Genomic DNA, 26,634 nt, shown 5'->3' with positions numbered 1-26,634 from the left:
TGTCCCGTCCACGATGGTCCCCAGACTCACGCTGCTCAGGCAACGGCCTCCTTTCATAGGTTCTTTTTGTTGTTTTATTGCTGGTTTATTACACTGTACAGACCACAAAATGTAATATTATTTTGTATAACTACTCAAGGAAAATCCCTGTAGATCTCCGTGCCTTGACTATGGCTGTCCCTGTAAAAGAAACGTGTTTCTGTTGTGCTGAACAGCTGTCATCATACTACCGCTTGCTCTGAGAAAGGGAGTGAATGGTGTATAGAGAGTTTAGGGTATTTTATCAGGTTGGTACTTTTTAACAATACTCCTTGATAAATATATATATATATATAAATTTATATAAATATAAATGATACACATTAATCATCCACATCTCACAAAATGCCACACCCACATCACAAGCTTCTTTCAGGGAACCAAGGATTTTTTTCTCTCCAGAAAACACGTTTCTCAATTATCTGGCAATTTAAAGACTTTTCCAAGGTCACCCATTCCCTTAGTCAAAGTTTTTGAACCACTTACTTGACCACAGGTCTCATCGTAAACAAAGGGCGAGAAAAAGACAAGGGTTCCAGGCTTGTGTCTGGCCTTGGAGAATCAAAGGATAGAAGGTGATTTGCCTTTTGAAGAAGAAACATTACAAAACCTTTATTTGAAATACAAAGTCAAAATACATGGCTATTTCTCAACCTTGAAAGACTTGCAAATGCAGCCTCATGAGTTACATCCAGCTCAAGACCTCGAAAGCCATTCTCTGTCTATCCATGGCCTTGAGGGCGGTTTTCTCAGGTCAAAGACAATCTTTTAAATTGTCCCAAGGTTATATTTCAACGACACAAATGCAGAGATGGGGCAGCCTAGCCTGCGTTACTGCATTAACTTCCGTTTCGTCTTTTAGTCTTTAATATTTTTAAGTTTACTCTTTAAAGCAGCATCTTATAATCCTTTGTAAACTCATCCACATTTAAATACTGCTCTTCCATGAAATAAAGGATGACAACTTTACAGACAATGCACCATCACATTTTTTTTATTTCATTATCATCGAATTCCTGTTCCTGTCATCCTTGATTATTTCATAAAACTCTCAGTTGAACTGAGACATATGAAGTGGAAATGATTTTCAGTTTCCATTGCATTTTCAAAGTAAAACATGAAAATCTGAAGAGCTACAGCCCCACACATACACCCAAAAATATGAAGTTGTATATTTTTACATGCATTATTATTCAACAATTCCGCTGTAACTAAACTTCCTATTTAAAAGTCTGATTGAAGAGCCAGACTCTTATGGAAAAAAACACAAAAAGAATACATTTTATCCGGTTTAAAATTACCACGGCATATTTATTTTCAAATACCAAAAGCCTCTTCCTTGTCCATTTTTCAAGTTTCTTTTGATCACTGACAGGCATTCAATTCAAATTTAACAACTTGGTCTGCTGGAGAGAAAATTACACTCATCTAAAAATCTGATTCCAGGGACTTCCCTGGCGGTACAGTGGTCAAGACTCTGTGCTTCCACTGCAGGGGGCACGGGTTTGATCCCTGGTCAGGGAACTAAGATCCTGCATGCCGCGTGGCGCGGCCAAAAAAAATAAATTAATAAAAATCTGATTCCATTAATTTAGCACAGAAATACAGAAGTCTTGAGAACAATGTATTCCTGCTTGTAGTATCTGTATTTTATTTTAAGTATACAGCTTTATAAAATATAAGAACTTGAGAACTACTCATAGGAGGACAGAAGCAAACCCAGCATTTGTGAACAGCTAACCCTCTGTCTTGGGGAAGGAAGGCTGTCTAGTGCATGCAAGTGATTACATTCATAGCTTTTACACACTGTACATATACAATCTTTGATTACACATATATTTGATAAAACGAGAAGACAGACCTGCTGTAGAGACAAGTCCCATTTTTGCAGCGTGAGAACAGCACAATCAACTATTGATTCTGCAGGACTCTGCACCAGCAACCCAGATCCTATGAGCTGTGCCCATGGCCCACTTTGGTCTCGCCCTCCGTAAGCACTGCCCAAAGTTCAGTTTCGTTGGCTTCGGGACTTACTACTAAGTGCAGAACGTCTCTTGCTACTCATGTGGTCTTAAATTTTCTGAGCATGTTCCAACCGAAATGAAAAGGTGAGGCTACAAGCCCAGCGTGGACTAACGTGAGGAGCATGAGGCCCCCGGCCGCCGTGCAGTACGTGGTCAGAACCGTGTCCTCACAGGGCAGGTAGCACTTGGCAAGGGCGTACTCTGTGGGCGTGACGCTGCCCTGGAGAGTAAGCGAGACTGTTAGCTGCCGTGACAGCGCCAACCCACAGACCCAACCGAGGAAAGGCAGCCGCTGGACTTGAGGCACCTGAGACCGAGGGCACAGCCTTTAGCCCCACCCCCCACCCCCAAGCACTGGGTCCCAGCGTGCTGAGTGCACACGACCTGGAGCTGACCTCCACTGAATCTAGCCCCTGGCACGGGGGGGTTCCTCTAAAACCCAGGGGGGCACATGGCAGAGGGGTTCAGAGAGGCCTGGAGACTTAGCATCAGCAGGACAAGGCTATTTTTCATGCCACTTGATGCTGAAACAAGCAACTGTTACCAGAAATACGTGTGCTGGGGGCATCTCAGTGGGCTTTTTTTTTCTTTTTTTTTTTGGTAGATGTTTTTGCTATGTAGAATGACAGTGGGGAATGTTCATTTACTTTGAATTTGAAAACAGGAGGTTTTCCCCATCTTGTTATGAAGTAAAAGCCCCTGACGTGAAAGCAGTGTGACCTGGATGCTGGACTCATGGGTCAAAGAAAGGAGCTGAAGCTTCAGGTCGTCACTAATTAACATCTTTAATAAACGTGCAAGAGCTGTAGCATTTTTCTCTCAGAACAAATGGGCATGTTTGGAAAATAACACAAGATGACACTGCTTCCTTAGAAAATGGAACAGGCAGAGCTGGTACCCGAGGGCACTGCAGGGACGCAGGATGAGACGCCTTGAGGTGTCCCCCCGCAGGCGCAACTGTCCCCTGAGAGGTGTTCCTGCTGGTGTGCCTGGGGGGTGGTGTTTACAGCTTCTGTGTATTTTCACAGATTGCAACAATTCAGTAGTTGATCACTGTGTTGATTTAAATACGTATGAAAGCTTTGAGACGAAAATAAAGGTTCACGTACCATGATGAAACTGGGGTTGTTTCTGTTCCTCCAACTGAAAGATGGCACGCTGACCTCCAGGACGCCGGCCCCGTGCAGGACCTCGCAGGCGCTGTGCGTGTGGCCACTGAGGACCAGGCGCGGCCGGAGCCACCACAGCAGCTGCAGTGACAGCGGAGGTGGGGAGAGTGCAGCCGGGGCCCAGGGCCACCGCCACAGACACCACCCCGCGGCCACCGCCCCGTGGCTACCACGAAGCCCCCGCAGGCGGGCGGGCCCGCTTCCCTCGGCCCTGAAAATCCTTTGGGCTGTTTAGACTCCACCAAAAGTTGAGCTCAGGCTCTTAGGGAGAATCTATTCTTCTCAACCCAGATTTCATATTTTTAATTATATTTTCTCTTTATAAATATTTTTATAAATCTACTTCATAAATGTACTTATATTTTGCTTTGCATATTACATACACCACATAGTATATAAATATTCGTGTGAATGTACACATACAGACACACACACTTAAGAAAGCACATTCTAATTAAGTCCCTAAAAACTTAACTCTAAGTGTCATTCACCTTCCCAAATACGTGGTGATGGGAAAACAGAATAAAGAATAGCTGAGAACATTATTAACTAGATCTTAGGGAACAGAAGTGGGTTTCCTGGGGAGGGGGTGGGGGGGGAGGATGAAACAGCTGTGCAGGCACTGCCTGTCCCACCCCGCGTCCCTGTGTCCCCGCGTCCCTGCGTCCTGGAGGCAGCAAACCTTCCTCGAGGCCTCCTGGGAGAGCGCATCATAGCGCTCCTTGAAGGGGGTGTACTTCTCGTCGGGGGGTGCCGCGTCCTCCCCGGAGCAGTTGGCGTCATTTCTCCGGTAAAGCGGGAAGTGCTGTCCAGGGTCAGAGAGGAGTCAGGGGACCATAAGACCCTGGACGCTTCCTCCAAACACGGGCGGGGACCCCCTCACCTGCAGGAGGATGGGGGCCGAGGCCGGCAGCCGCTGCCCGTCTCCACACTCTTGGGGGCGATGCTCCTGCTGGTCAGAGGTCAGGCCCTTAACTCACACCCCCGCCTTCACTGGACGGTGGACGGTGGGGAGGGAAGGCGGGGAGGCCATGCCCTGGCGGTGGGAGGGTGTGGGGTCCTACCTCCCGGGAGCAGTTCAGCCGGTGAGAGATTTCCAGGAGCTCAGCCTCTGCTCCAGAGCAGATGTCACAGCCGTCCCCTTCCAGTGCGACGCTGTTAACCATCACGAAACTGAGGCAAGGGCAGGAGATCAGCCATGGGCCACCTGTGCAGTCCGCTGGCGACTGTGTCCCTGGGACACAGAAGCTACACACCCACAGGGAAGAAACCCCAGCACAGCTGTAAGTCTCAGCCCGGCTGTGCTGTGTCTGCAGGTGCAGACGATGCTAAGAGGACAAAACAGCATCTCTGGGCGAGTCCAAGACACGGTAAAGGCTTTTCCACCCCGAACGTGTGAGAGGTCCCAGGTGACCGCCACGCTGAGTGTCTGACCTCGTGTGCCTGGACCTCGGCTGTAAAATGGGGAGACAAAGACCCACCCACACACCCTGGCTCCCTTTGGAGATGACGTGAAATAAGACGACAGAGCAGAGCCTAAAACCTGGCGGGGGGTAGGGGTGCTGCAGAGCTAGCTGGGCCGGAGGAGCCCAAACTGGGATTGACAACAAGGCCAGCTGTGGTTCCCTGGGCCCCCTTCCCTCTAGTGCACCATCAGAGACGCCCACTACATGTGCCTTCCTTTCCCACATGCACGTCCACCGGGCACGAAGAAGGTGCCTGACATTTAAAGAATTTAGAGATAAGAAGCCGATTAATCCAATGATCTGGGACATGACCATCGTGTTTAAACTTTCTTAAGGAAATTCAAGTTCTAGGGGTCTTCATAAGAATTCACAGATAATACTCACTTAATTCCTTTCCAAGAAAACAGCCTTTCAGGGTTGAAAACTTTCTCAAATCGTTTTATTTTGTATGTGTTCATCCTACGTTCAATTGTAAAAAGAAACAGTTTTCAGAACGAGCCATTTTAAAACGTCTTAAGAAGTATCATGAACACAGAAAGTAACTTCCGGGACCTGAGGGCCCGACCAGCACCCTTCGTTCTGAGCTCCCAGGGGCCCCAGGTGGGCAAGGTGCCACCCCCACTGCCCCACCACTGACCAGCCCAGGGCCTGGAGCCTGGGGCTCGCGGCTTCGTCCCCAGGGCCCCAGCTTCCTCACTGGTACAGTGGGTAAAGTAATAAAAAATAATAGGTAAAATAAGAGATTAAATGTACAGAAGTACAGTACTTCTAACAGGCTGGAACGTCAGAAGCACTGTGTGAACATTAGCTAATAAAGCCCAAATCGTCTTGTTTTCTGATTCCCAAAGAAAACGGGCCACGAAATATAAGTTTCAAGTTAGAATCACTCCAGGGCACATACAGATCAGCTGTGGGGCAGGCGTATGATGTGCAGGACAGCAGTCCCGCCCGCGTGGAGCCCCGCCACCTGACCGCACAGGTAAGGCCCCACAGGCTGGGCAGGCAGGAAGGCACAGCCGTGCACAAGGGCCTCCTGTGACCACTCACTGGTAATGGAAGCCGATGTCATGGTTGCCAGCCACGGCCCTCAACTGCACATGGGGTGCGTGTCGGAAGATCTTCCAGAAGCGCCCCACATCGTCCGCCCAGGCCTGCGGGGAGAAGCACCACCGCTGTGGCCCGGGAGCCTTCCCTGCCCTGTTTTGAGGGTGAGGAGGTCACTCCCACCCAGATCAGACGTTCATAAAGCCAACATGCGGAATTTCTAACATTCTTTTCCCAAAACTAACTTAATATTTTAACTATTTAATTTGATGCCAAATTTTAATGAAATGGTGTTATCTCCCCAAACCACCTGCTTCATACACCCACTACTTCAAGGTCACCTGACGGCCACGCACGGACCCCAGGCTGAGTGAGGATGCCCGCAGATCTGGGCATGTCCTAAGAACGGGCTCTGCAGAAACGTCAAGTACACCGTGTGTCCCCCCAGGATGAGGACCAGCAGCTCCCGCGGGGTCACACTCCCTGAGGCTGGACGGGGCGTTAGGGCCCAATGAGACGTGGGGGAAAGACAAAGTCCAACAAATCTCTCAAGACTTTTCTGACTTTAACTGTTAAAGCTTGAGAATGATGCTTGTTTAGTTCTTATTTTTATTAAGCCTAAAAACATAAACTGGACAAACACTCCAGGCTGGACGATACCCAGTTGAATAGTAGTCAACTTTATCCTAAAAGTTTTAAATTTGGCCCAACCTAGGGAAATAAGCTGGATAGAGATTCCTTCAATACATTTACAAAGACTTTAACAAATAATACTTAAGGTTAGAATAACATAAAATTAGAAAAAGATAAAATGTTCCCCTTGATTTGCAAAACCAACATCTATATCCAACCTCATTTTATAACTAGTTGCTTTTTACATACAGCATTTCCATTATTTCATAATTAGTTCTGCACTAGATCACAACAAACACTGCAACCCTATGAACACTGGGTTTCTATCATACCTGGACCAAGACTTTCTTTGTACAGCTTAGGACCGTCCTGGGAAATTTCAATGAATTTTTAAAAATATCTTCCAGGGGACTTCCCTGGTGGTCCAGTTGGTTAAGACTGCACTCCCAGTGCAGGGGGCGCGGGTTCGATCTCTGGTTGGGGAACTGAGATCCCACATGCTGCACGGCGCAGCCAAAAAAAAAAAAACCTTCCAAAACCATTAGTGACAGAACATTTTTAACAAAGCAGCAAGAACAGCTTTTTTTTTTTTTTTCCCATTAATCCCAGGAATGTAGTAGGCAAAGCATTCTGACAGCCAAGGTGAGAAGGGCCTTTCTCTCTGGTTTGTGGAAAGGTTCACATCACCTGGTCTCGGGCCCGAGGGCTAAGGAACCTCCCACCAGGGCCCAGCTCCCCCCACCTTCCTCAGAGGAAGGAAAATGAGAGGAAAGCAAGTAACCTGTACATAGCACAATCTCATGATGTAGCCATTATATTTTAAGAGCCTAAAGTCAAGCTACGTTTCAGCATGTACTCTGTAACTCCGGGGACAACTGAAATGCTTCCCTCTTGCTTACTTTTCCCCTTCCGAGAGCTTCGTGGGAAGCATCTGGCTAACCCAGGTGTCTCCTACACAGACAAACCTAAGATGAGCCGACCTAACTCAGGACTGTCATTGACACAGAGTCCAAAGACATCAGGACAGGCCACACACTGTTCATGCTGGAACCTCCGACCCACGGCCAGGGCTCCACGACCCCCTGGGCTTCCTGTGCTGGACCTCAGCACAGGACCAGGGCGCCAGGGTCGCAGGGTCCCACCTGGGAGGAGCTCCACTTCCCTTCGTCAAAGATGTCTCCCAGGATGAAGACGACTTCGGGCTGCAGCAGCCACAGCGCCGTCTGGAAGGCTCGCTCCATCTGCCACTCCCTGGAGGCCAAGAGGAAAGGAAGGGTCAATCCGCTTGTCGGGTGGAGCTACATCCAGCGGATGGTCTGATGGGCCATTTAAAATGTGAACTAAAACGTCCCCGCTCCTTCTTCCATGGCCCCCCTTGCTTGGAAGAGCCAGGGTCCCCACCTGCTTCACTGAGAGGGCAAAGGCACCAGGGGACTGTCAGGCTGCCCCTCCCACCACCGCAAGGACTGCCTCCCTGGGTGGGACCCTCAGACCAGCCCCACCCTGCACGTGAAGCTGTCCCTCCTTCACCAGAGCCCAGGGGCCTGGGAGGCCTGGATGTGGCTTCCAAAGATGCCAATGCCGACGGACACACGGAGGAGATGCAGCACAGGGCTTCTTGGGGGAGACGAGAGACACAGCCCAGCATCAGAACTAAGTCCTGTCGACTCCAGACGTACCAGCAACCACCCCGGAGGAAGACGACTGCTCAGGGCTCGGGTCTGCAGCCCAACAGGCCACAGCCCAACACGGCGTCCCCCAGTAACCCGTGGTCGCCTCGCCAACGCTGCCTACTGTCTTTGATTCCTGGTTTCTCTGTGGTCAACGAGACAGTGAAACCTGCTTTCACGGATAGTCACGGGATGAAGCGAGCGGGCACGGCACCCACACAGGTGGGACTTCAAATTGGCAGTGCCTGCCCCGCCTCCAGCTCCCTGGCCAACTCCGACTCCACCACTCTCCTGCGATCCCAGCTCCTCTCCCCTCCCAAATCAGGCGTTACGTCCGGTGCACAATAGAGGGGACGGTGACTGTCCGTCAGGGGAGACTGAGGCCAAGAAACCTCTCTGCGTGGCCACCGCTTCACCCAGGACGCCTCACAAATACACATCTCGGTTTGCCCTGATTTACTGTTATTCACCCTGGCGAGGAAAGCGTGTAGTAGCAACAGCAGGAGGACAGGGCAGGCTGCTCACGGGACTGCTCATAAACAAGGCTCCCTAGGTGAGGCCCAAACAGAGAACCTGGGCCTCGCCCTAGCCCTGGTCTAGCTCATGCCTCCTGGGGTTTAAAACTCTGAGGAAGAAGGTACAGCAGCCCCGCCATCCATCCCGCCTCCTTCACCCACCCTGGGGACATCCCAAGAACTGGAGGACATTCCCGCCCACAGGAGTAAAAGCCTGTCCAGGGAGGCACAAATGAAGCCACGGTGACGAAAAGGTGCCAGGGACAGGGCCACCAGGGCAGGAAGCACCCCCATCAATCGCCTTCATGGCATCAAGCACAAAGGCCAAAGGGTGGAAGCAACCCAGTGTCCAGGAACAGATGACAGATAAACAGAATGTGGTCCATCTAGACAGCAGAGTAAAACACAGCCTCAAAAAGGAAGGAGATCCTGCTACCTGCCACCACACGGGTGGACCTGGAGGACGTTCCACTCAGTGAATCAAGTCAGACACAAAAGGACAAACCATGTGGGACCCACTTACTGAGGGACACAGAGCAGTCAAGTTGCTGGAGACAGAAGTAGATGGTGGGGGACCAGGGGCTGGGGGAGGGGAGGGAAGTCAGTGTTCAGTGGGGACAGAGTCTCAGCTGGGGAAGATGATGAGGTTCTGGGCATGGATGGGGTGACAGCTGGACAGTGCTGTGAATGTGCTTAATGCCACCAAGCTGTGCACTTAAAAATGGTTAAGATGGTAAGTTTTACATTATTTGCATTTTACCACAGTTAAAAATAACATTTTTAGGAACCTCCCTGGTGGCACAATGGTTAAGAATCCGCCTCCCAATGCAGGGGATGCGGGTTCGATCCCTGGTCAGGGAACTAGATCCCACATGCATGCCGCAACTAAGAGTTCGCATGCCACAACTAAGGAGCCCGTGAGCCGCAACTAAGGAGGCCACGAGCCGCAACTAAGGAGCACACGTGTCGCAACTAAAGGAGCCAGCGAGCCACAACTAAGGAGCCCACAAGCCGCAACTAAGGAGCCCGTCTGCCACAACTAAGACCCAGCACAACCAAAAATAAATAAATAATTTAAAAAAATTTTGTATTTTAAATAACATTTTTAAAAGCCTTCCAATGAGAAAACAAACTAAGCCAAGCAGGTCTAAGCTGTCCCCAGGGGAACAACCACAAATCTGCTCCTCCTCCAATCTCCCAGAGGGGCAAACCCAAGGGCTCAAAATTTCACACCAGAGAGGTGAGGGGGAGAGAGAGACCCCTCCGCGGACCTCGTCCACATGGCCCGTGAGGTTTCCCGTATGAACCCACTTGCAGACGGGGAGAAAAAGGAGCTCAGAGGCCTGATAACTAGTCCAGAGCCACAGGACTCAAACCCACACCCAACTCACAATCCTGGGTCCTTGTATGTAACAGACACTCAGTAAATAGTAAGTTAAAGGAAAAGCCAAATGCCTCAAACGTCCTTCTTTGAGGAGAAAATAACGAACGCGTCCCTAAAGCCGTGAGGCCCAACCCGTGGGGAGAGGCTGACAAGCCTCCAGCCTACGGACCCGCAGAAAACCCTCCATAATTTGACCAGCCCTTACCTCCGTAATTTGTCCAGCCAGTGGCCTCTCACAGCCCCGAGCAGGTGGGTGTCAGCCAAGAACATGGCCCTGAGCACAGGCTCAGGGGTCCCGAGTCCACCGGCATCCGCAGGAGTTTTCACTGCAGGCCAACTGCACCGGAAGATCACTAGGTAATAGATTAGAAATTCACAAAAGAGAAGCACAGCAAAGACGATGGCCGTGAGTCTCAGCAGCACCAAGCCCCTCCTCTTCAGTGGACGGAGGTGCTGCCTCCCGGCCCCCAGCCGGGTCGAGGCCATGTCCCCTGCAGCCATGTCCCTGCCTGGGGGTGCAGCAGCCAAGTCAAATCCACGAGACTTCCCACAAGGAAACTAGACTCCTGGCCAGGTGCAGCTGGTGCTGGTGTCTTAGCCGAGTACCTGCAGGGAAAGGAAGAGGACCGGGTGATGTGTGTCCCTTAACAAGCCACTGTCACTAGCCCTCCATTAAGAACTAGCAAGTTCCAGAACCCTATCACCTTCCCAGATAAACAGGACTGTCCTGTACTTTCACAAGGATGACCCACCACATGACTTACAGATAAGGCAAACAGTGGCTTCCTAGGCGGTCTCTACACCTCCACGTGACAGGATAGCGCTACTAGAATGATCTTCTCACCAAGATGACGAAGTTTTATTACTACTTCAGAAATCATGAGATGGAGGGAGTCTAGGGAAGGATGTTTAAGGTGCGAGACGTAACAGGAAAAGTCAACAACTAGCAAGCAGGTGCCACTTGACTCCCAAAAGGATGCCCCACCCACCTCCTCAAAAATCAACAGGCCATAGCCCCATGTAACGTGTTGCCTTTGGTGTGAATTCTCCACTTTTCTACACGGCTCTTCCACAAAAGAAGTAGACATTCACAGACAAGGTGCTTCCTCGCTGGCTCAGGGTTGGGGTCTGATGCAGCCACAGCCATGAACACTGCGTTGGGTTACACACATTCCCACAAACATGAGTTTTCACCTCATGCACATCAGCCTTAAACACTAGATGGCCTTCCTTTATAAGACATTTACGTGCGGTTGTCTCTCTTCGGGAACCTTTCAAATGTTCACGGGTTCATCTGAATCGTAGATGAACTTTGCATCCATTTTTGACACACCTGACGAGAATGCTGATGAAAGGGTGGCCTGAGGTGGGTTTTGAGAGGTGGCCTTCCACTTCATGTTCCTCCACTAGTGCTCAAGACCAGGATCCTACAACAGGTGGTGACCTGGAGGCCACAGAGAGCTCAGACTCGGGAGAAGCTCCAGAAGGCAGGGGGAGCTGTGGAGACACCCACCATGGATCCTAACTGAGCCAATAAATATAGAGAGTCCTTTCCAGGGAGGTGATTTTCTAGGATGGATCTAGGAACCTTCATATGGTTGACAACCAAAGGGACAAGGACACTCATTCTTTTAGGGCTTAAAACAATCGCCACAAAGTCCGGCTTCCAGAATGTTCGCACCTCCACCTGTAAAAGCCCAGCCTACTCCACAGTGGGGTTTATAACACGCAACCCCTAAGACGCGGAAAAACAGCAAAACCTCACCTAAAAACAAACAGGGGCAAACGTGTATGTTGAGCCATTAAACAAAAGCTTAAAACACAACCCAGCATTGAAAATACCAGCAACTGATCAATGAGGAAGCCTGCTTGCGAAGACTGAAATCATGCTGACGGCTGTGGGGCTGCTCTGCTCAGGACTCACCTCCACAGGCGGCTTTTTAGAAACGAGGAAATGACGGGCAGGTGCTTCCCACCTCCCGTCCAGTCCCGTGTCTGCCCGCGAGCCGCATTGTTTATAGTAAGTACCTGATGGGAGAGGGAGCAGGACTCAAAGGCTAGATTTTAAACACGTCCCTTGGGACACAGAGGTCACAGGCAGCCACGCATGTGACCTGGGATCACAGAAGACGCACGACACACGACAGCTTTACCCACAGGTCTGGGCCGTCGGTGATGGGAGCCGGCCCTTCCCCTCTGACCTGGACTGTCCTCCCCACCCGTTTTCTCTAAGGAGAGTGCAGAGTGGCTCTGAGGGTGGTAGCGCCGCCTCGTGACGTGTGGTCACCCCATGCGAACTTCTGCCCACATGGCCAGCGCTTCCTCGGATGGCACGAGGAGGAGGAGCAAGTCCTTTTTGCTGCCATGCACTCATCACGGTCCCACCTCAGACGTGGACAACCATCAGTGTGACTCGGGGCACAGACTCTCTGCTCGCTGATTTTTAAGAGGGAAAAGCGAAGGAACTCGAAGGAGTAATGAACCCTCTCAACACCATCAGCCTCCTCAGCCTGGACTCATTCAAATGTACCAACACCACTTGCTCTCACTGTCCCATTTTCTTTCAAAGTCCTAGAATCTCCTAAAATCCTGAAAGCCAAGGCCAAAACAGCAGCTGAAACTTGCTAGACCCTAATGTCCCCACCCACAAGGATGGGAGGGAGGGAGCCCCAGCCCTGGGGCTGGTCTGGAGCCTTCTGTCAGCAGCCTTTGCTCTGTGGGTCCCAGTTTCCCCAACGAGAAAACCCTAAGGACAAGTTAAATGGCTCCTCCACGCCCACTGCTCTGTCAGAGAACCTTGTTCCCCACGGCATGGTGACAGAGACCTCGGAGCACAGGGAGGTCACGCCCCGGGGGGAGGACACAAGAGCACGAGGACAAGCAGAGACACCGTGGGTTTGCACTGTGGGCACGGGGACCCCTCCCAGCCCGCCCTATGCCCCACGGCTGTCAGCTTAGATAAGGGCCCAGGCAAACGGGTCAGAGGGCACGAGCCCTGGCCCTTCCTCAGGCTTCTGTGTTCTTTCTGCCCTAAACAAACAAACCAGAGGACTTAGAAGGAAGGAGGGAGGGAAGGGGAAGAAAGGAAAGAAGGGGGGCAGCAGGCCAGCCAGAGGCTGTTGAGACACATTTTCTGGAGAAAACCCCAATACCACGTGAACCTGGTATAATGTGATCATTAAAAAAATAGAACTCGCCATCAGAGTAAAAACCATTATTTGACAGCTTCTGACACCAAACCTTTCAAACAGAATTCCTTTTGCTCAAAGCTTGGAAACTGCTTTTCTTCCTCTTTCCAGAACTCACCGTACCATCCATCAAAGTCGTGTTCCCAATGCTGTCTGCAACGTCATGGCCACAGCCCACCCCCTTGACCTTCTGAAGTGAAGGCAGTGTTCAGGGCTGACGCAGCAGGGGAACCAGGCCAGGCGCAGCTCTGAGCCCCACGCTAGGGGCCCAGATGTCACTTCCACCACGGCTGCTTCCTACGGCCCTCTGCTCGCTCCCAGCCTGCGGCCGGCCTCAGGGACCTGGCTGCTGCTCACTTCCTGGCCCAGCTCGAGGGAACCTGCAGCCATGGGCAACCAGTCACTACCCTGTGGTCGGCGGGGCAGGAAAGAGCAAGACGGAGCAGCCCGGGCTCTTCTTCCGGTGTTGCATCCTCCGTCAGATCTGTGAGAATCGACCGCAGCTCTGCTGGGGGACCTCGGCAAGTCCCCGACCCTCCCTGGGCCTCGCGGGGTCACAGCACCTGCCCCCACTGCACCCGCGGAGATTGACAGAAATGTTCACAAAAGTGTTTTTTGTTTTTTTTTAAAGTAAGTCTTTCTATTGTTGACAGTAAAATTAACCAACAGTCGATCTAAGAAAAAAATGGAAAATTTTATTCAAGCCAACCTGGGAGATGGTCTTTTGTTTCTGAGACAAAGGGTCACACATCAAATGTATCACTGACAGTTTACACAATCCAGACCTGCACGTACGAGCAGTGGGTGGTGGGCCGTCACGGTCCCTTACAAGTTGAAGAAGGAAGGTCACCCCGTAAGGAGCTGTAACCCTTGACGAGATGAAGAAGTAAGGCCCTCTCTAAGTAAGGAGGGCTGGTCAGTGCAGGTGCACAGCACACACTAAAGGGGGGGAGGAGGCCCAAATGGGGAGAGAAAAATTTTGTATCTAAGGTTTTCTCGTCTTGCCATAAAATATGAATTTTATTTCATCCCTATGAGGCAGGTTCCTCAGGACAAGATTAGAGTCAAGCTCACACCCTGAGGGATTTCCACAGGCTCTGTCAGTGGAACCCAGCAGGTCAGGGGAAGGAGGGCCAGTGACCAGAGGGTCTGGGAGCCATGGCTGCCAGGGGGACCCTGCTTCTCCATTCATTCACTACGTGGTGCTTCTAACGCTTCACACCTGAAGCCCCCAGACCCTTGCCTCGCTAAAAGTAAACCTTATGTTTTATCTCAACCATAATAAAAACCAGTGACTTAAGATCCCCACAGCTGTTAGGGAACCACTGACTGAAACTGCCCGCCCTGCCCAGGGAGGATAATGACCGCTTGCATGATTTATCTTACAACAGGAGGTCCTGATAAGGAACACAGACTGACAGACAAGCTACCGACAGCCAGAAGAATTAGGGAGAGCCCAGAAGAAGGCAGGAGACGCCAGCCTACAATATGTCCTGCCAACCTCTCAGAAACCTCCCGCTGGAATCCATCTTGACTGAGATGCCTGCACTGCCAGGAATCGGACCAAATACAGGCACAAGCAAAATGACTGGCCATAGATGACCTAGGGAGCTAAACCCATTACCATAAACCCTGCGACTACAAGCATGTGGCAGAGCAGGTCTCCTGGGTTCCCTTACCCTGCTGCTCTCCACCTGGGTGCCTCTTCCCACTAAAGTAAAGTCTTCTGCTTCATCAGCACATGTGTCTCCTCGGACAATTCATTTCTGAGTGTTAAAGACCCCACCCTTGGGCCCTGGAAGGGGATCCCCTTCCGGTAACACAGCCACAGCTTGAACCACCAAATGCTACTGTCCCTTCCACGTCCAGGCTCTCACGGGCGAATGGAGAGAAAACGTGTCCTTTCCTAGACTAAGCGACAGGGGGTCTGGTCCCTCCCGGGCCCAGATGCCACCGTCCCCTCCCGCCTGATCAATAAACACACGGAAAAGATGTGTTTATCCATCTGTATCACCAGCCTGTAAGAGGAGGAAGTGGGAGGTTATGATAAAGACTATATTCTGTGTGTTGCCTTCTTGGGATTAATGATGAATAATTCTGTCCATATTAGAAGCTTTCCTCTGCGTTAGAAGGTTTGGGCTCAAAAGGCAAAATTAATAAAATGTTATTGTTTTCATTCCCCAAGTTCAATTTGTCAGTTTTATTAAGCTCATCAAATTTAACCCAGCAGGAAAGCCATTCAGGCTCCCGACACAGCTCAGTCTGGCCTCGGATGAAGGGGCAGGCTCACAGGTCTAGGACCCCTCCTGGCTTGTCTACATGTAAGAGGCCCTGCTGACCCCTACAGGGCTGAATCTTGGTATTTTGATTTCTACTACACACACACTTCTTATTCCTGACAACACAGACGACAACAGTAAAAAAAAACAGCTCAGTAACATCTACTGAAATGGAGCAGGACCCTACGGGGCCCACTCTGGTACAAGGCCTTTCTGTGTGCCCCGCTTCTCGTTTGTAGAAAATAGGCTTCACCCAACCTCCTTGACCTTTCCCGAGTCCCAAAGGGCAGATTCAAACAGTTACTAATCAGGAAAGGGAAGGAATGCAGAGACAAGGAAGTAACAGTCAAGAAACAATAGTGCAGCCTTGGGGCAGGGTCCTGGTGCCCCCTCAAGAGATACAAGTGATAATGACTTTGAGCTCTTCTGCAGAACTAAGGCTCCCACCAGGTGGAGGATGGCAACTTCAGGCTGAGCACAAGATTCCTGGAGCCCCGCCCTGCTACCTCACCACCAACCAAACAGAACAAAGCCACACACCCTGCACCCTCCCCCCAAGTTTTGCCTATAAAAACTTTTCTCTGAAAAACCATCGGGGAGTTTGGGGTTTTAGAGCACGAGCCACTTGTCCTCCCTGTATTGGCGCCTTTCCAATAAATACCGCATTTTCCTTCACCACAATCTGGTGTCAGTAGATTAGACCCAAGTTTGGTTCGATAACACTATTATCCCAGAATTTTTCAAAAAGCTAGAAGAGACTCATCACTGGTTTATAAAATCAGTTTGGTGATTTCTGACCCAAATTTTTAAAAATAAAATAGAATAGAACAAAACAGAAAAGACAAGCCTGTAGGGCACACTGTGGAGGAAAGGCAGAGTAAAGCTTTGAGCTCCGTTTTTCTGTACATGTGTCTGTGTGCACTGGCCACGACATCAACAATACTTCCTACTGCACTAGGCTCTCCGCTCCCTGCACAGGAACCCAGCCCATTTATCTTCATGTCCCCCCTCTCATGCCCACTTGGTGCCTGCAAACAGTAGGTGCTCAATAAATGTGTGTGGACTTAATGGCTTACGTTTAGTTTTAATTATTTTCCCGGGCATTTTAGAATTACAAAACACACAGCGTGGCTGTTTCGGTCCATCATCTCTCTTTAAATGCACAACAGTCTACCCTCATCAGAGACACAAGAGGGAAAAGGACAGAGGCTCTTCCTGCTCCTCTGAGTGGGAGCCAGGTGGGAACGTAAAGGCTGGCAAACGTGCGCCCAGAACCGTCCTCTCACCATCCCCAGTGTGGGACTCAAACAGAGGAAGAGCCCGGGCAGCTCTCTGGTTGGAGGGAAGTGATGACAGTCTTCCCCAGCCTCTTTGGAGAAAACACTTTCTTCTAAAAGGGAAGGACACAGAAGCGCCTGGAGCTCCTGGGGTCTCCCCTAATGTCTGGGGCCCGGGTGATCCCAAGAGTCAGGGAAGCCCACACCCCAGTGTGTTATTTCCCAGTGTGTGACCTCACGCAAGTCACTCAAAACAAAACAAATAAAAAAGGGACAGGATGGTTATTATCAAAAACAAAACAGAACAAACAGAAAATAACAAGTGCTGACGAGGACGTGGAGCAATTGGAATCCTTGTGAACTATTGGTGGGAATGTAAAATGGTGCAGCCACTGTGGAAAACAGTATGGTGGTTCCCCCCCAAATTACAAATAGAACTATATGATCCAGCAATCCCACTTCTGGGTACATACCCAAACGTATTGGAAGAACAGACTCAGATATTTGTACACTAATTTCACTGCAATACGATTCACAATTGCCAAAAGGTGGAAGCAACCCAAGTGTCCACTGATGGGTGAATCATGAATATACAAAATGTTGCATGAACAGCTAATTACAATGGAATATTATTCAACCCTTGAAAAAGGAAAGAAATTCTGACACAGGCCACAACATGGATGAACCCTGAGGACAGTATGCTGAGTGAAATAAGCCAGACACACAACAACAAATACTGTACGATCTCACTTATATGAGGGCCCTTGGACTTCCCTGGTGGCTCAGTGCTTAAGAATCCGCCTGCCAATGCATGGGACACGGGTTTGAGCCCTAGTCCGGGAAGATCCCACATGCCGCAGAGCAACTAAGCCCATGTGCCACAACTACTGAGCCTGGGCTCTAGAGCCCACGAGGCACAACTACTGAGCTCACGTGCCACAACTACTGAAGCCCGCGCGCCTAGAGCCCAGGCTCCGCAACAAGAGAAGCCACCTCAATAAGAAGCTCGCCTGCCCCAGCGAAGAGTAGCCCCAGCTCAACGCAATTAGAGAAAGCCTGTGCGCAGCAACAAAGACCCAACACAGCCAAAAATAAACAAATAAATAAATTTATATATGAGGACCCTACAGAAGTCAATTCCATAGAGACAGAAGTGGGACGGTGAGTGCCAAGGCCTGGGGTGGGGGGAATGGACAGTTATTATTTAATGGATGTTGAGTTTTCATTTGGAAAGAGGAAAGAGCTCTGAAAATGGATGGTGGTGATGGTTGCAGAACAATGTGAATGTACTTAATGCCACTGAACTGTGCACTTAAAAACAGTAAAATTTATGTTATGTAGGTTTTGCCACAATTTTTTTAAAAAAGAAGACAAACACATGCACACAGAAGACCCTATAAGTTAACAATGTCCTATAACAAGGGCTTCCTTTTAGATTTAAATTCACTACTTTTATATTCAAAAAAAGAAGAAAAATTGTTGGTAGCTTGGATTCAGGGGAATATCACTGGGTCATTTTCTCACCTTTTAAAGACAGAGACCGGTATGAAGGTTGGCTTGTGCTCCCCAAAATCAGAGCACCTCTACCTGAAATAAAACACAAACTGTGTGCTTTGTGGCAGAATAATCTTTCATTCATTAACTATCGTTAAAGCGGAAAAAGCATCAACTCCTAGAGGGCACAGTGGCTGCTGCCTCCTGCACACAAGGAGCCTGAGCCACGCTGAAAGTGAAAGACACCGAGAACCACACAGCTAACGACCTAACGATCGACATTAGTTACTGGCCAAGAACAGTTCTTTTAAGTTGTAGTATAAATACTTACACATAAAACACGTATACAACATTGTTCTGTATGGCCCAACACACAACAATAGTAGCTGCAGTCCATCACTGGGAGCAAAATATTTCATCCATTGACTGATTCTTAACTTCAAAGCTATCACTGAATAGTTAACCTCCCTCCCCCAAAAAATTAGCATTAAAACATGTTTAATACTTGTTCATTAATGTTAAATTCATTATTACCACAATGTCATCAGTGGCTGTTTGCATGTTAAATTTTCCATCTTAAGTTACATTTTTAAATAAGACGGGTTTTTAAAAATCTACAGCAGCAAACTAGGAAGGGAGCAGCCCCTACGATTTAATACATGGGCCTTAGGTAATGGTAATTTTCCAGCAAATAAATAATTTCCAGTATACCATTTTCTCAAGAGGTAAACCTGCGTTCCTAAAAGGGCAAGGGGGCTGCAGCTCGCAGGGCCGGGAACAGCAACGAACGGAAGCACAGACGCCGCAGCCCGGAGGTGACACGGGGCCCGGCTGCCTGGCCCCCACCTGCCTGCGCAGCCGCCTGCTCCTGTCCCGGAGGCCCAGCCCCGCGCCGGCCTCGGGCCGCGGGCTCCCACCGCGGGTCCGCAGGGCTCGCCCCGTGCGTTCCCGCACCTGCCTCAGTGCGCCCGAGGTCCTGGAGCTGCCGACGGCGCGACGCTTGCTCGGCTACGGACCCAGCGAGCTCCGGGCGACGGGCGCGCGGGGCGGGGCCCGAGCGCCGCTGGGGCGCGGGGGGCGGGGCGTAGGGGTGCAGGGGAGGGGGGCGGGGCGCGCAGGGCGGAGGGGCGGGGCGCGCAGGGCGGAGGGGCGGGGCGCGGGGAGGGGACGTACACGGGGCGCTGGGCGGGGTTACCTGTGGCTGGAGACGCTGGGGGCGCTGGGCAGGGGGGGGGCACGGCGTGGCGCGCGGCGCTGGGCCGCCTCTGGGCCCTTCCCCGGGCTCCCGCGGAGGTTGGCTGTGCGGCCGCACACCTGCGTCACCGACTCTCCGGCTGCTGCGCGCGGGCACCGGGCCGCTTTCATCCTCTTCTGCTCAGCGCCTTAAAGAAACGGGTGCGGAGTAAGTGAGACAGACATCACAGTAACTGTTTATTTTGGATTTTCTTTTTTAAATTTTTTTTATAACACTATAGCAGGGCGTGTTCTACTTTTCAATATGCTTTCATATCATTACTTCAAATAATCCTCAGAATAACCCCGTAAATCAAGAGCAAGAATCACTATGTCAAAAAAACAAACTGAAGCTCAGAGCAGTGGTTCAGAGTCTTCCAAACAACCAAGTCCGGTCCGTTTTTCAAATCTATGAGTACAGTGAATGCACTGAGATGTAACATAAGAAGTCGCATAGAGAACAATTAGCAAAATGCCTGGTATATGTAAGTAAGCAGTAAGTGGTAATTATTATTATTAATTAAAATATTGGAATATTTTCAAATATGCCCAGATAAACAATTTTAACATCACCAAAACCGGCACAACTGGACTCTGTATGAACAGTGATATGATGCAACAGGAGGTAAGCATCACCTCCAAAGTATTCTCACTAACCGGAAAAGAAAAGGAAAAAAAAAAAAGAAATCCGGTTAAGCCTAGAACTACAAGCTTAAGGAAATACAGGGACCAAAGGAACATGTTATGTTACACCAGCAGGAAGCGGTCAGCCGAACCCAGAATGTGGGGAGTCTACAGACCAAATGACCCAATTTCTTTATTCAACAAGTAGCATCATGACAAAAGGGAGGAGGGCAGGAGGAGGATCTGTTGTTGTAAATCAGACGGGAAACAAGGCAGCCAAATGCAGTTCCTGGCCTGGGTTGGGTCATGACTGGGACAAACTAACTTCAAAAAAAAACCCAAAAACACTTTTTAAAAGATTGGGAAACTTGGACATGGAATGAATGTTAGGTGATACTAAAGAATTATTGGTAATTTTGCTATGATAATGCTCTTGGGGTTTTTTGTTTGTTTGGTTGGTTGGTTTTGGGTTTTTTGTTTTGTTTGGCCGCCCCACGTGGCATGTGGGATCTTAATTCCCCGACCAGGGATCAAACCCATGCTCCCTGCAGTGGAAGCCTGGAGTCCTAACCACTGGACCACCAGGGAATTCCCCTGTATTTTTTTAAGATTAGAGAATCATACTAAAATACTTACAGATAAATTATATGATTTCTGGAATTTTCTTTAATACTCCAGAAAAAAATTTTACGGTAGGGAAATAGGAGAATAACTGCTATTGGCAAAATGTTGCTAATGCTGAAGCAAGGAGATGGGTGTATGGCACAGTGTTTGGCAGAATAATGGCCCCCAAAGATGTCCATTCCACGTCTCCCGACCTGTGAACAAGTTTCCTTACATGGCAAAAGAGACTTTGCAGATGTGTTGAAGGTTAAAGGGCCATTTATCCATTAGGTGCTGTGAACTGAGTGAGTAGGTACCAGATCCAAAACCCATAGACGATGCTTAAGGCAAAACGATCTGACGAGTTATTCCCACAAACCCCCCAAATGTCAGGGGAGTGAGGATGAACCACAGATCGCTGCAAGACCGGGTGACATCAGTGTAGATGCAGGTAGAAACAGGAACAGTAAAGAATCTGATGGACCTGATGACAGGGAACCCCAAATTGCATCAGGTTCTGCAGGAAGCATGGAGAGGAGAGCAGCTGAAAACAGGAAGGATTTTTCTTCGTCCAGCGGCAAGGGGCCCACGGATGGGCCTGAGGGGCTGGAGCAATTCTTCTTCTGGAACAAGACCCCACATGGAGGGGGACTCCCAGGGTGGGATGAGAATTTGCAGGACATGGATGAGAGACATGGAGAAAAGAAGTGCAGATAAAACTGGGAAAGAGGGAATTGCAGAAGGCAAGCTCTCACACGTTAGCCCGCCGATGACAGCAACAGAAGGTGTTGCGAAAGCTCTCTGAACGCTGCTCCTTTTGGATGTTCAGAAGTAAATTCAGGAATGAGCATTAGGGAAGAAGTGAGGTCAAAAGTCAGCAAAGTTATCATCAGAAAAAAGAGAACAACAAGTAGAATAACATTCCTGAAGACGATGAAAGCATGCCACAGAAACATACCCACAAAACAGACCAAAACTGTCACCTACTATTTCAGAACAAACTAAAGACATTCAGAGAATGAGAGACAATGTAAATCAGAATCAGGAGAAATTAGAAATAAAAGAAAAAAATTAAGAAACAAAGATTAAACTAAAGGAATGAAAGGAACTTAACAACACCTTAAGAGAAATGGAAAGTGAAAAGGAGAAAATCTTTATAAATTTTTAAAAAATGAAGAAAGACAAATGAGTGTAAGAGAGGCCGACAAATATTGAGGACAGCCAGGAGCAACCAACAGATAACAGGAGTCCCAGAAGATAAAAGCAATGTGAGAGAACAGTTCTAAAACCTGCAATTCAAGGAAACGTTCCTGAAATAAAAACTAGGCATACTTGAAACATATCGAAGGCAAACACTACATACCTGAGACTATGAATTCAGAATGTTCATCACCCAGACATATTCTAGTAAAATTATTGGGTTTTCAATAAAAATGAAAAGAAAATATCTTTGGGCATCCAGGCAAAAACAGCAAGTGACTTATGAGGGAATAGGATTTAGGTGATCATCAAACTCTGACAGTGTGCTTTATGCCACAAGAGAACAAAGTACATGTACTTAAGATTTTGTAAGGAAAGAAAATGTGAGCCATGGACTTTATATGTAGCAAAAGTGAATTTCAAGTATAAAGGTCATAGACCACTGTTATCAACATGCAGGAATTCAGAGAATTCAGTTCCCATGATTTCTCCCAGAAAACAATCTTCAGACCATCAGAATGACTAGGGAGAGACATTGCTGTGAAGACCAGAGGTGAATATCAAAGTCACAGTGTCATTTGAACTAAGACCAAGTTAGGGTTAAAAGAGAGAGTGGTATGTAATAGCTATACGCTCTGACAAGATAGATGTACAGCTTTTTTTTTTAATGGCGGAAGACTGGAGAACACAAATGCAGAGACAAATTCTTGTTTTCAGTAAGCATTATTGGTAGCAATATTATTTGTAGTGTCATTCTAACACTGTTGCATGTATAAGAGAGGATAAAGCAGATTAGTAACTATGGGATATTCTATCAGTCCCTGATGAAAAATGATTATGATTCTTTCATGACTTTTGCTCAGGATATTATTGGTTCTTTAACGTTTTCGAGATTCAGGGAAACTTTTTCTCTCTTAAGCTATCTATAATTTATTCAACTTGGTAGATTATACTTTTATAAAGAGAAACAAAACAATCCAGAAGTAGACCCAGAGCTTCTAGGATTGGTTCATTGCGTTTCCAGTTCATATTAGACACAGCGATTTTCTTAAATCCCTGCAGGTAGAACTAGCTGGAGCCATCGATGTAGAAACACTGCCGTCACAAGCAGAGGAGAGCAAGGATTAAAGTACCCACAGTTGGAGCAGCTGGATGGAGTTTGGAAGAGCAACCAGTTGGAACCAAGCAGAGAAAGCAGTGGACCCCGCATCCACAGGGAAGGCCAGGTCGCGAAGGCCAGTGTCCACACCACCACACAGGGGTGCTCCCAGGGCAGCGGAGAGGTCAGGGGCTCAGCACCTCTGCAGGCTGGATAGCGGTCAGAGAAACAACTGATATTGGCAACGAGACCAGGGCCAAGTCTTGAACCCCAAAGGCCAGGTCCCAGACTGCACCCTGCTGTCCCTCTAGGCTGCAGAGGCCCCACCAGATAGGCTAGTGACAGGGTGTTCCCAGCCCAGCACTCAAGAACCACAAGAGCCCTGAGTTCCTTGGCAGATGTCTTTCCTCAGAGCACATCACCGTCCTCTGCCACGACTGGAGGTGGGGAGTTTGCCAACAGAAGGATATTCGTAGAGCTGTTTCACTCATGCTCTTTCTTCTGGACGTGCAGCAGATTCTCCAGAAATGGTTTTTGTTAATTCGAAAAGGAGAGGGAAAGACAGAGAGACGGAGAGAGGAGGAGGAGGGGGAGGAGAAGGAAAAGAAAGGAGGAGAAGGAGGAATAAGAGTGGAAGGATTAAAGGAAGGAAAAAGGGAAAGAACTGAGAGAAAGCTGAAAAAAAAGAAAGGGAGGAAGGAGGAAAGGGAGGGAGGGACATCATTCTGGTGGGAACATGTGCACACACACACACAACCCCCACTGTGATCAGCCTAAAGAAATATGCTATCTTCAAACTACACCTATTATCTTAGCCCTTCTTAGAGCATCCTTTAGGGTAAGAGCAGATAATGGCTGGGATAACTGCATGTTCTGGTTTAAATTATTTTTATCTCTAGGGTCAACTATTCTTTGCTTTTCTCTGAAACATAATCTAAAAGACAGAGGATCTCAAGGCAAATAATTGTTGGTCAGAAAAAAAAAAAATTGTCAGTCAGAAGTAGTAAAGGCAATCAGGTCGTGAACTAACTAGATTGCAGCCAATTACTTCATGACCGGATGGAAGGACTATTAATGTCCCCAGCAGATGGCGCGAGCTGCCCTCTGCCGAGATGAGACTTCGCACCCTGGGCTCCATTTAGTGTCAAAATAGGTTTCCTCTTCACGTGATGGTCAAAACAGTAGACCCTAACCAGGTAAGGCTGGGTTAGGAAAGAAATCGTTCAGCAGGATTCCAGGGGAAGCTGAGTAGGGAAGACAAAATCTGGAGGCTTTTACATTTATTTCTCACGTTAAACTGTTTAAAAACATGCACTGACCTCACCGATAATATTGTTCCATTCACATGATCTGGGGCTCTGAAAAAGTTAAGAATTCTTCCAAGACAGAGTTTTAAATTAAGTCACAAAGGACAACAAAGTACTAAGAGTTAGGACATCTGAAAGTATTTTTATCTGGTAGGATAATTGGTGAAGAGCTTATAAATGAGGAAAGCTTTCCTGTAACAAATGAAAGATAAACCAATTCTGAAGGAAACCTCAGGACAGGGAACGTTGATTAGGGATTACTGGGATAAATCAATGTTTCTGCTGCTTCGCTGGTTACTTACATTCTGACCTCTGGGCTGTGCGTTTTCAAGGAGCGAGCACACAGCCGAATGGAAAGCATTTACATCTCTGGACAAGAGGCAGGGAACATAACATGTTTTCTTTGGAATCATCCTCAAATCTGGGACAGAAAGTAGATCTTTATTAATCAAGTTCTTAAACATCTGTCTTCACAAGTTTCCAAAGAAAGAGTTTGGAAGTTCAAGTCTATGACTAACTTCCAGTGAACAGTGGAGCCCCCAGCACCTGCAGCCTCCCTTCCCGCCCATCCACTGATATTTTAACTCTCTACAGCTGCTTTTGCTGTCAGCCCACCACGAAAACTTTACTTTCCAAAGACATTTTAAATGTAAAAGTAATATGTTAACTGCAAGACGTTTGAAAACACTGAAAGGTGTAGAGGAGAAATTACCCACAATTGAGTAGACATTGGCTTGTGTCTAGTTGTGGCAGCAAGATTTCGAGTCACGTGCTGTGTCATGTCTGCTTCGACTGCTGTTAGCCTGTTTGATGGGGTCAGGGCACCTGATTTGCTGGGATTGGAAGTCTGATGCATCAGGTGGATAAGAACACGGATGTGTGCAGGGGGAATCTGCCCTCGAGGATTATAAACGTGCCCTGTGGAAGTGTTTGAAAGAAGCAGATATTACATTCATAATTACAGCTTGAATTATCTACCGTAACTTGGTCAAGTTTAGAAATGCTGTTGTTTGGGGGAATTGAATCTGTCAAACTTATATACAAGCTGAGTATTGATTACAGAACTGTCTTCGGACTTGCTGACGTTATCAGGCCATTGACTAGATTAGCAAGACTCATAAACTGAACATAAAGCTTGAAGAACATTTGGTTTTGGTTTTATAATTTTAGTTCATTAAGGACTGGTAAAAAAAACACCAGCTTCTTTTCTTTTCTGAGCATAACGCCCCCTCCGCACCAAACACTCAGTGGACAGGCCTCTGGCCACAGTTTAGAAAAGCAAAGGACATGCAGCCGCTCAAACCGCAGAAAAGGCAAAAGCTCTTTTCTTCCTAAAGACCGTAGGATTTTTTTCTGATTAATACAATTTTTGGAATATTTATGTAACAGTAGTGTTTTCCAATGGGTGTTTTTCCACCCAAAAGGGCGTTTTGGGAGAGAGTGAGCGTTCCCTGTTCAGTTCCTGGAACAGCTCAGTGAGTTCTGGGGATTCTCACCGGCTTGTTTTTCTCTTCTCATCAGGCAAGGATGCAGCGTGCCCTCCCTGGACCCCTCCGATTCTTCCCATCCGGTTAAGGAAAGACTCATGACAGGGCCCCGGGGACAAGCCCTTTCCATGGTTCCCAGACTTCTGGATTCCAGACGCCAACGATAGCTCCAAAAAAAAAATTTTTTTTTGGTGACCTACATAGATTTGTCAAGCATTTATGTGGCCAAGTGAGAGGGAAAAGCAAAACAAAACCTGCCATCTCCCATCAGAATCATTTTATTACAGAAACCTTTTTTCACCCAGATGCAGAAAGGACATTACCTCAGCTAAGGACAATGTTTTGCATGGAATATACTTAGCTGGGTGGACATCTCCTGGGCTTGGCCGTATTACTGTCGTGTGGGTGTGACCATCTCTGTGGGCAAACCAGTTCCCAGCTGGGAATTTCGGCCCCAAGATCCAGCTGTACGTGGCCAGCCCTGCCCCCGTCACACCCGCTTGGGGCTGGGCAACCTGTGCCCACATGGCCCAGCTCATCGCCCACTGCCTATCACCCACGCCCAGCTCTGCTCCCCCTGTGGCCTCCCCCGGCCAGCGTGGCTGCCTGGTCTCCTTGCCTGAGTGGGCAGAAGCATCAGCCTCATTCTCCTTAAAGCATCTGTGCCCCTTGATTAATGTGCCTTTCAAATGATTACTAAGTCAGCATTATTTTAGCCACCACAGTTGTCACTGGGCCAGTCCTGAGCCCAAAGACATCACTTGAGCCCTTCCCTTCTCCAGGGAGCAGAAAAAAGAAGGTCCTGCCTTTCCTGGGAGGAAACTTAGTAGGATTGTGCTGTTTCTACCATCTTTCCCAAAGAAAATGTGAAATAAAGACTTCCCCCCTATATAGAAGCA

At 48.5% G+C, this 26,634-nt stretch overlaps 1 protein-coding gene and 1 long non-coding RNA gene across 23 annotated transcripts; one reads left to right on the top strand and one right to left on the bottom strand.

The window, feature by feature from the left end:
• Positions 1 to 361: 361 nt before the first annotated feature.
• Positions 362 to 19,683, bottom strand: MPPE1 (metallophosphoesterase 1). 20 transcript variants are annotated; one of them, XM_068563820.1, is made up of 14 exons: positions 19,137 to 19,233; positions 18,213 to 18,275; positions 11,869 to 11,972; positions 11,278 to 11,441; positions 10,709 to 10,839; positions 10,150 to 10,550; positions 7,518 to 7,626; positions 5,746 to 5,849; positions 5,083 to 5,157; positions 4,297 to 4,480; positions 4,116 to 4,184; positions 3,915 to 4,037; positions 3,173 to 3,313; positions 362 to 2,283 (listed from the first exon to the last, which is right to left on the bottom strand). In XM_068563820.1, the coding sequence occupies exons 6-14, from the start codon at positions 10,443 to 10,445 to the stop codon at positions 2,101 to 2,103; spliced, it is 1,284 nt and encodes a 427-aa protein (XP_068419921.1). In that variant the 5' UTR covers positions 10,446 to 10,550; positions 10,709 to 10,839; positions 11,278 to 11,441; positions 11,869 to 11,972; positions 18,213 to 18,275; positions 19,137 to 19,233; the 3' UTR covers positions 362 to 2,100. The 20 variants fall into 20 exon arrangements, with proteins under 20 accessions (XP_068419921.1, XP_068419920.1, XP_068419916.1 ...); XM_068563819.1 differs by lacking the exon at positions 19,137 to 19,233 and adding an exon at positions 19,378 to 19,683 and having other exon boundaries at positions 10,709 to 11,441; XM_068563815.1 differs by having other exon boundaries at positions 10,709 to 11,441.
• On the top strand, positions 19,391 to 26,634 carry LOC137777047 (uncharacterized). 3 transcript variants are annotated; one of them, XR_011076390.1, is made up of 3 exons: positions 19,391 to 19,584; positions 22,905 to 23,068; positions 25,770 to 26,634. It is a non-coding gene; the product is annotated as an uncharacterized lncRNA (long non-coding RNA). The 3 variants fall into 3 exon arrangements; XR_011076391.1 differs by having other exon boundaries at positions 22,905 to 23,077; XR_011076392.1 differs by having other exon boundaries at positions 22,905 to 23,125.

The sequence above is a fragment of the Eschrichtius robustus genome, chromosome 14 (genome assembly GCF_028021215.1).
Source record: "Eschrichtius robustus isolate mEscRob2 chromosome 14, mEscRob2.pri, whole genome shotgun sequence".
Classification (NCBI taxonomy): Eukaryota; Metazoa; Chordata; class Mammalia; order Artiodactyla; family Eschrichtiidae; genus Eschrichtius; species Eschrichtius robustus.
This window is presented reverse-complemented; position numbering and strand designations above follow the sequence as displayed.

What these genes read in the sequence shown, in the direction of transcription:
- MPPE1 (XM_068563819.1), bottom strand. Translation starts at nt 10,445, where the DNA reads ATGGCTGCAGGGGACATGGCCTCGACCCGGCTGGGGGCCGGGAGGCAG. An exon ending in TGGCTGGACAAATTACGGAG is followed by an intron (nt 7,627 to 10,149) that starts GTAAGGGCTGGT and finishes CTTGGCCTCCAG; the next exon opens with GGAGTGGCAGATGGAGCGAG. An exon ending in GGAAGTGGAGCTCCTCCCAG is followed by an intron (nt 5,850 to 7,517) that starts GTGGGACCCTGC and finishes TTCTCCCCGCAG; the next exon opens with GCCTGGGCGGACGATGTGGG.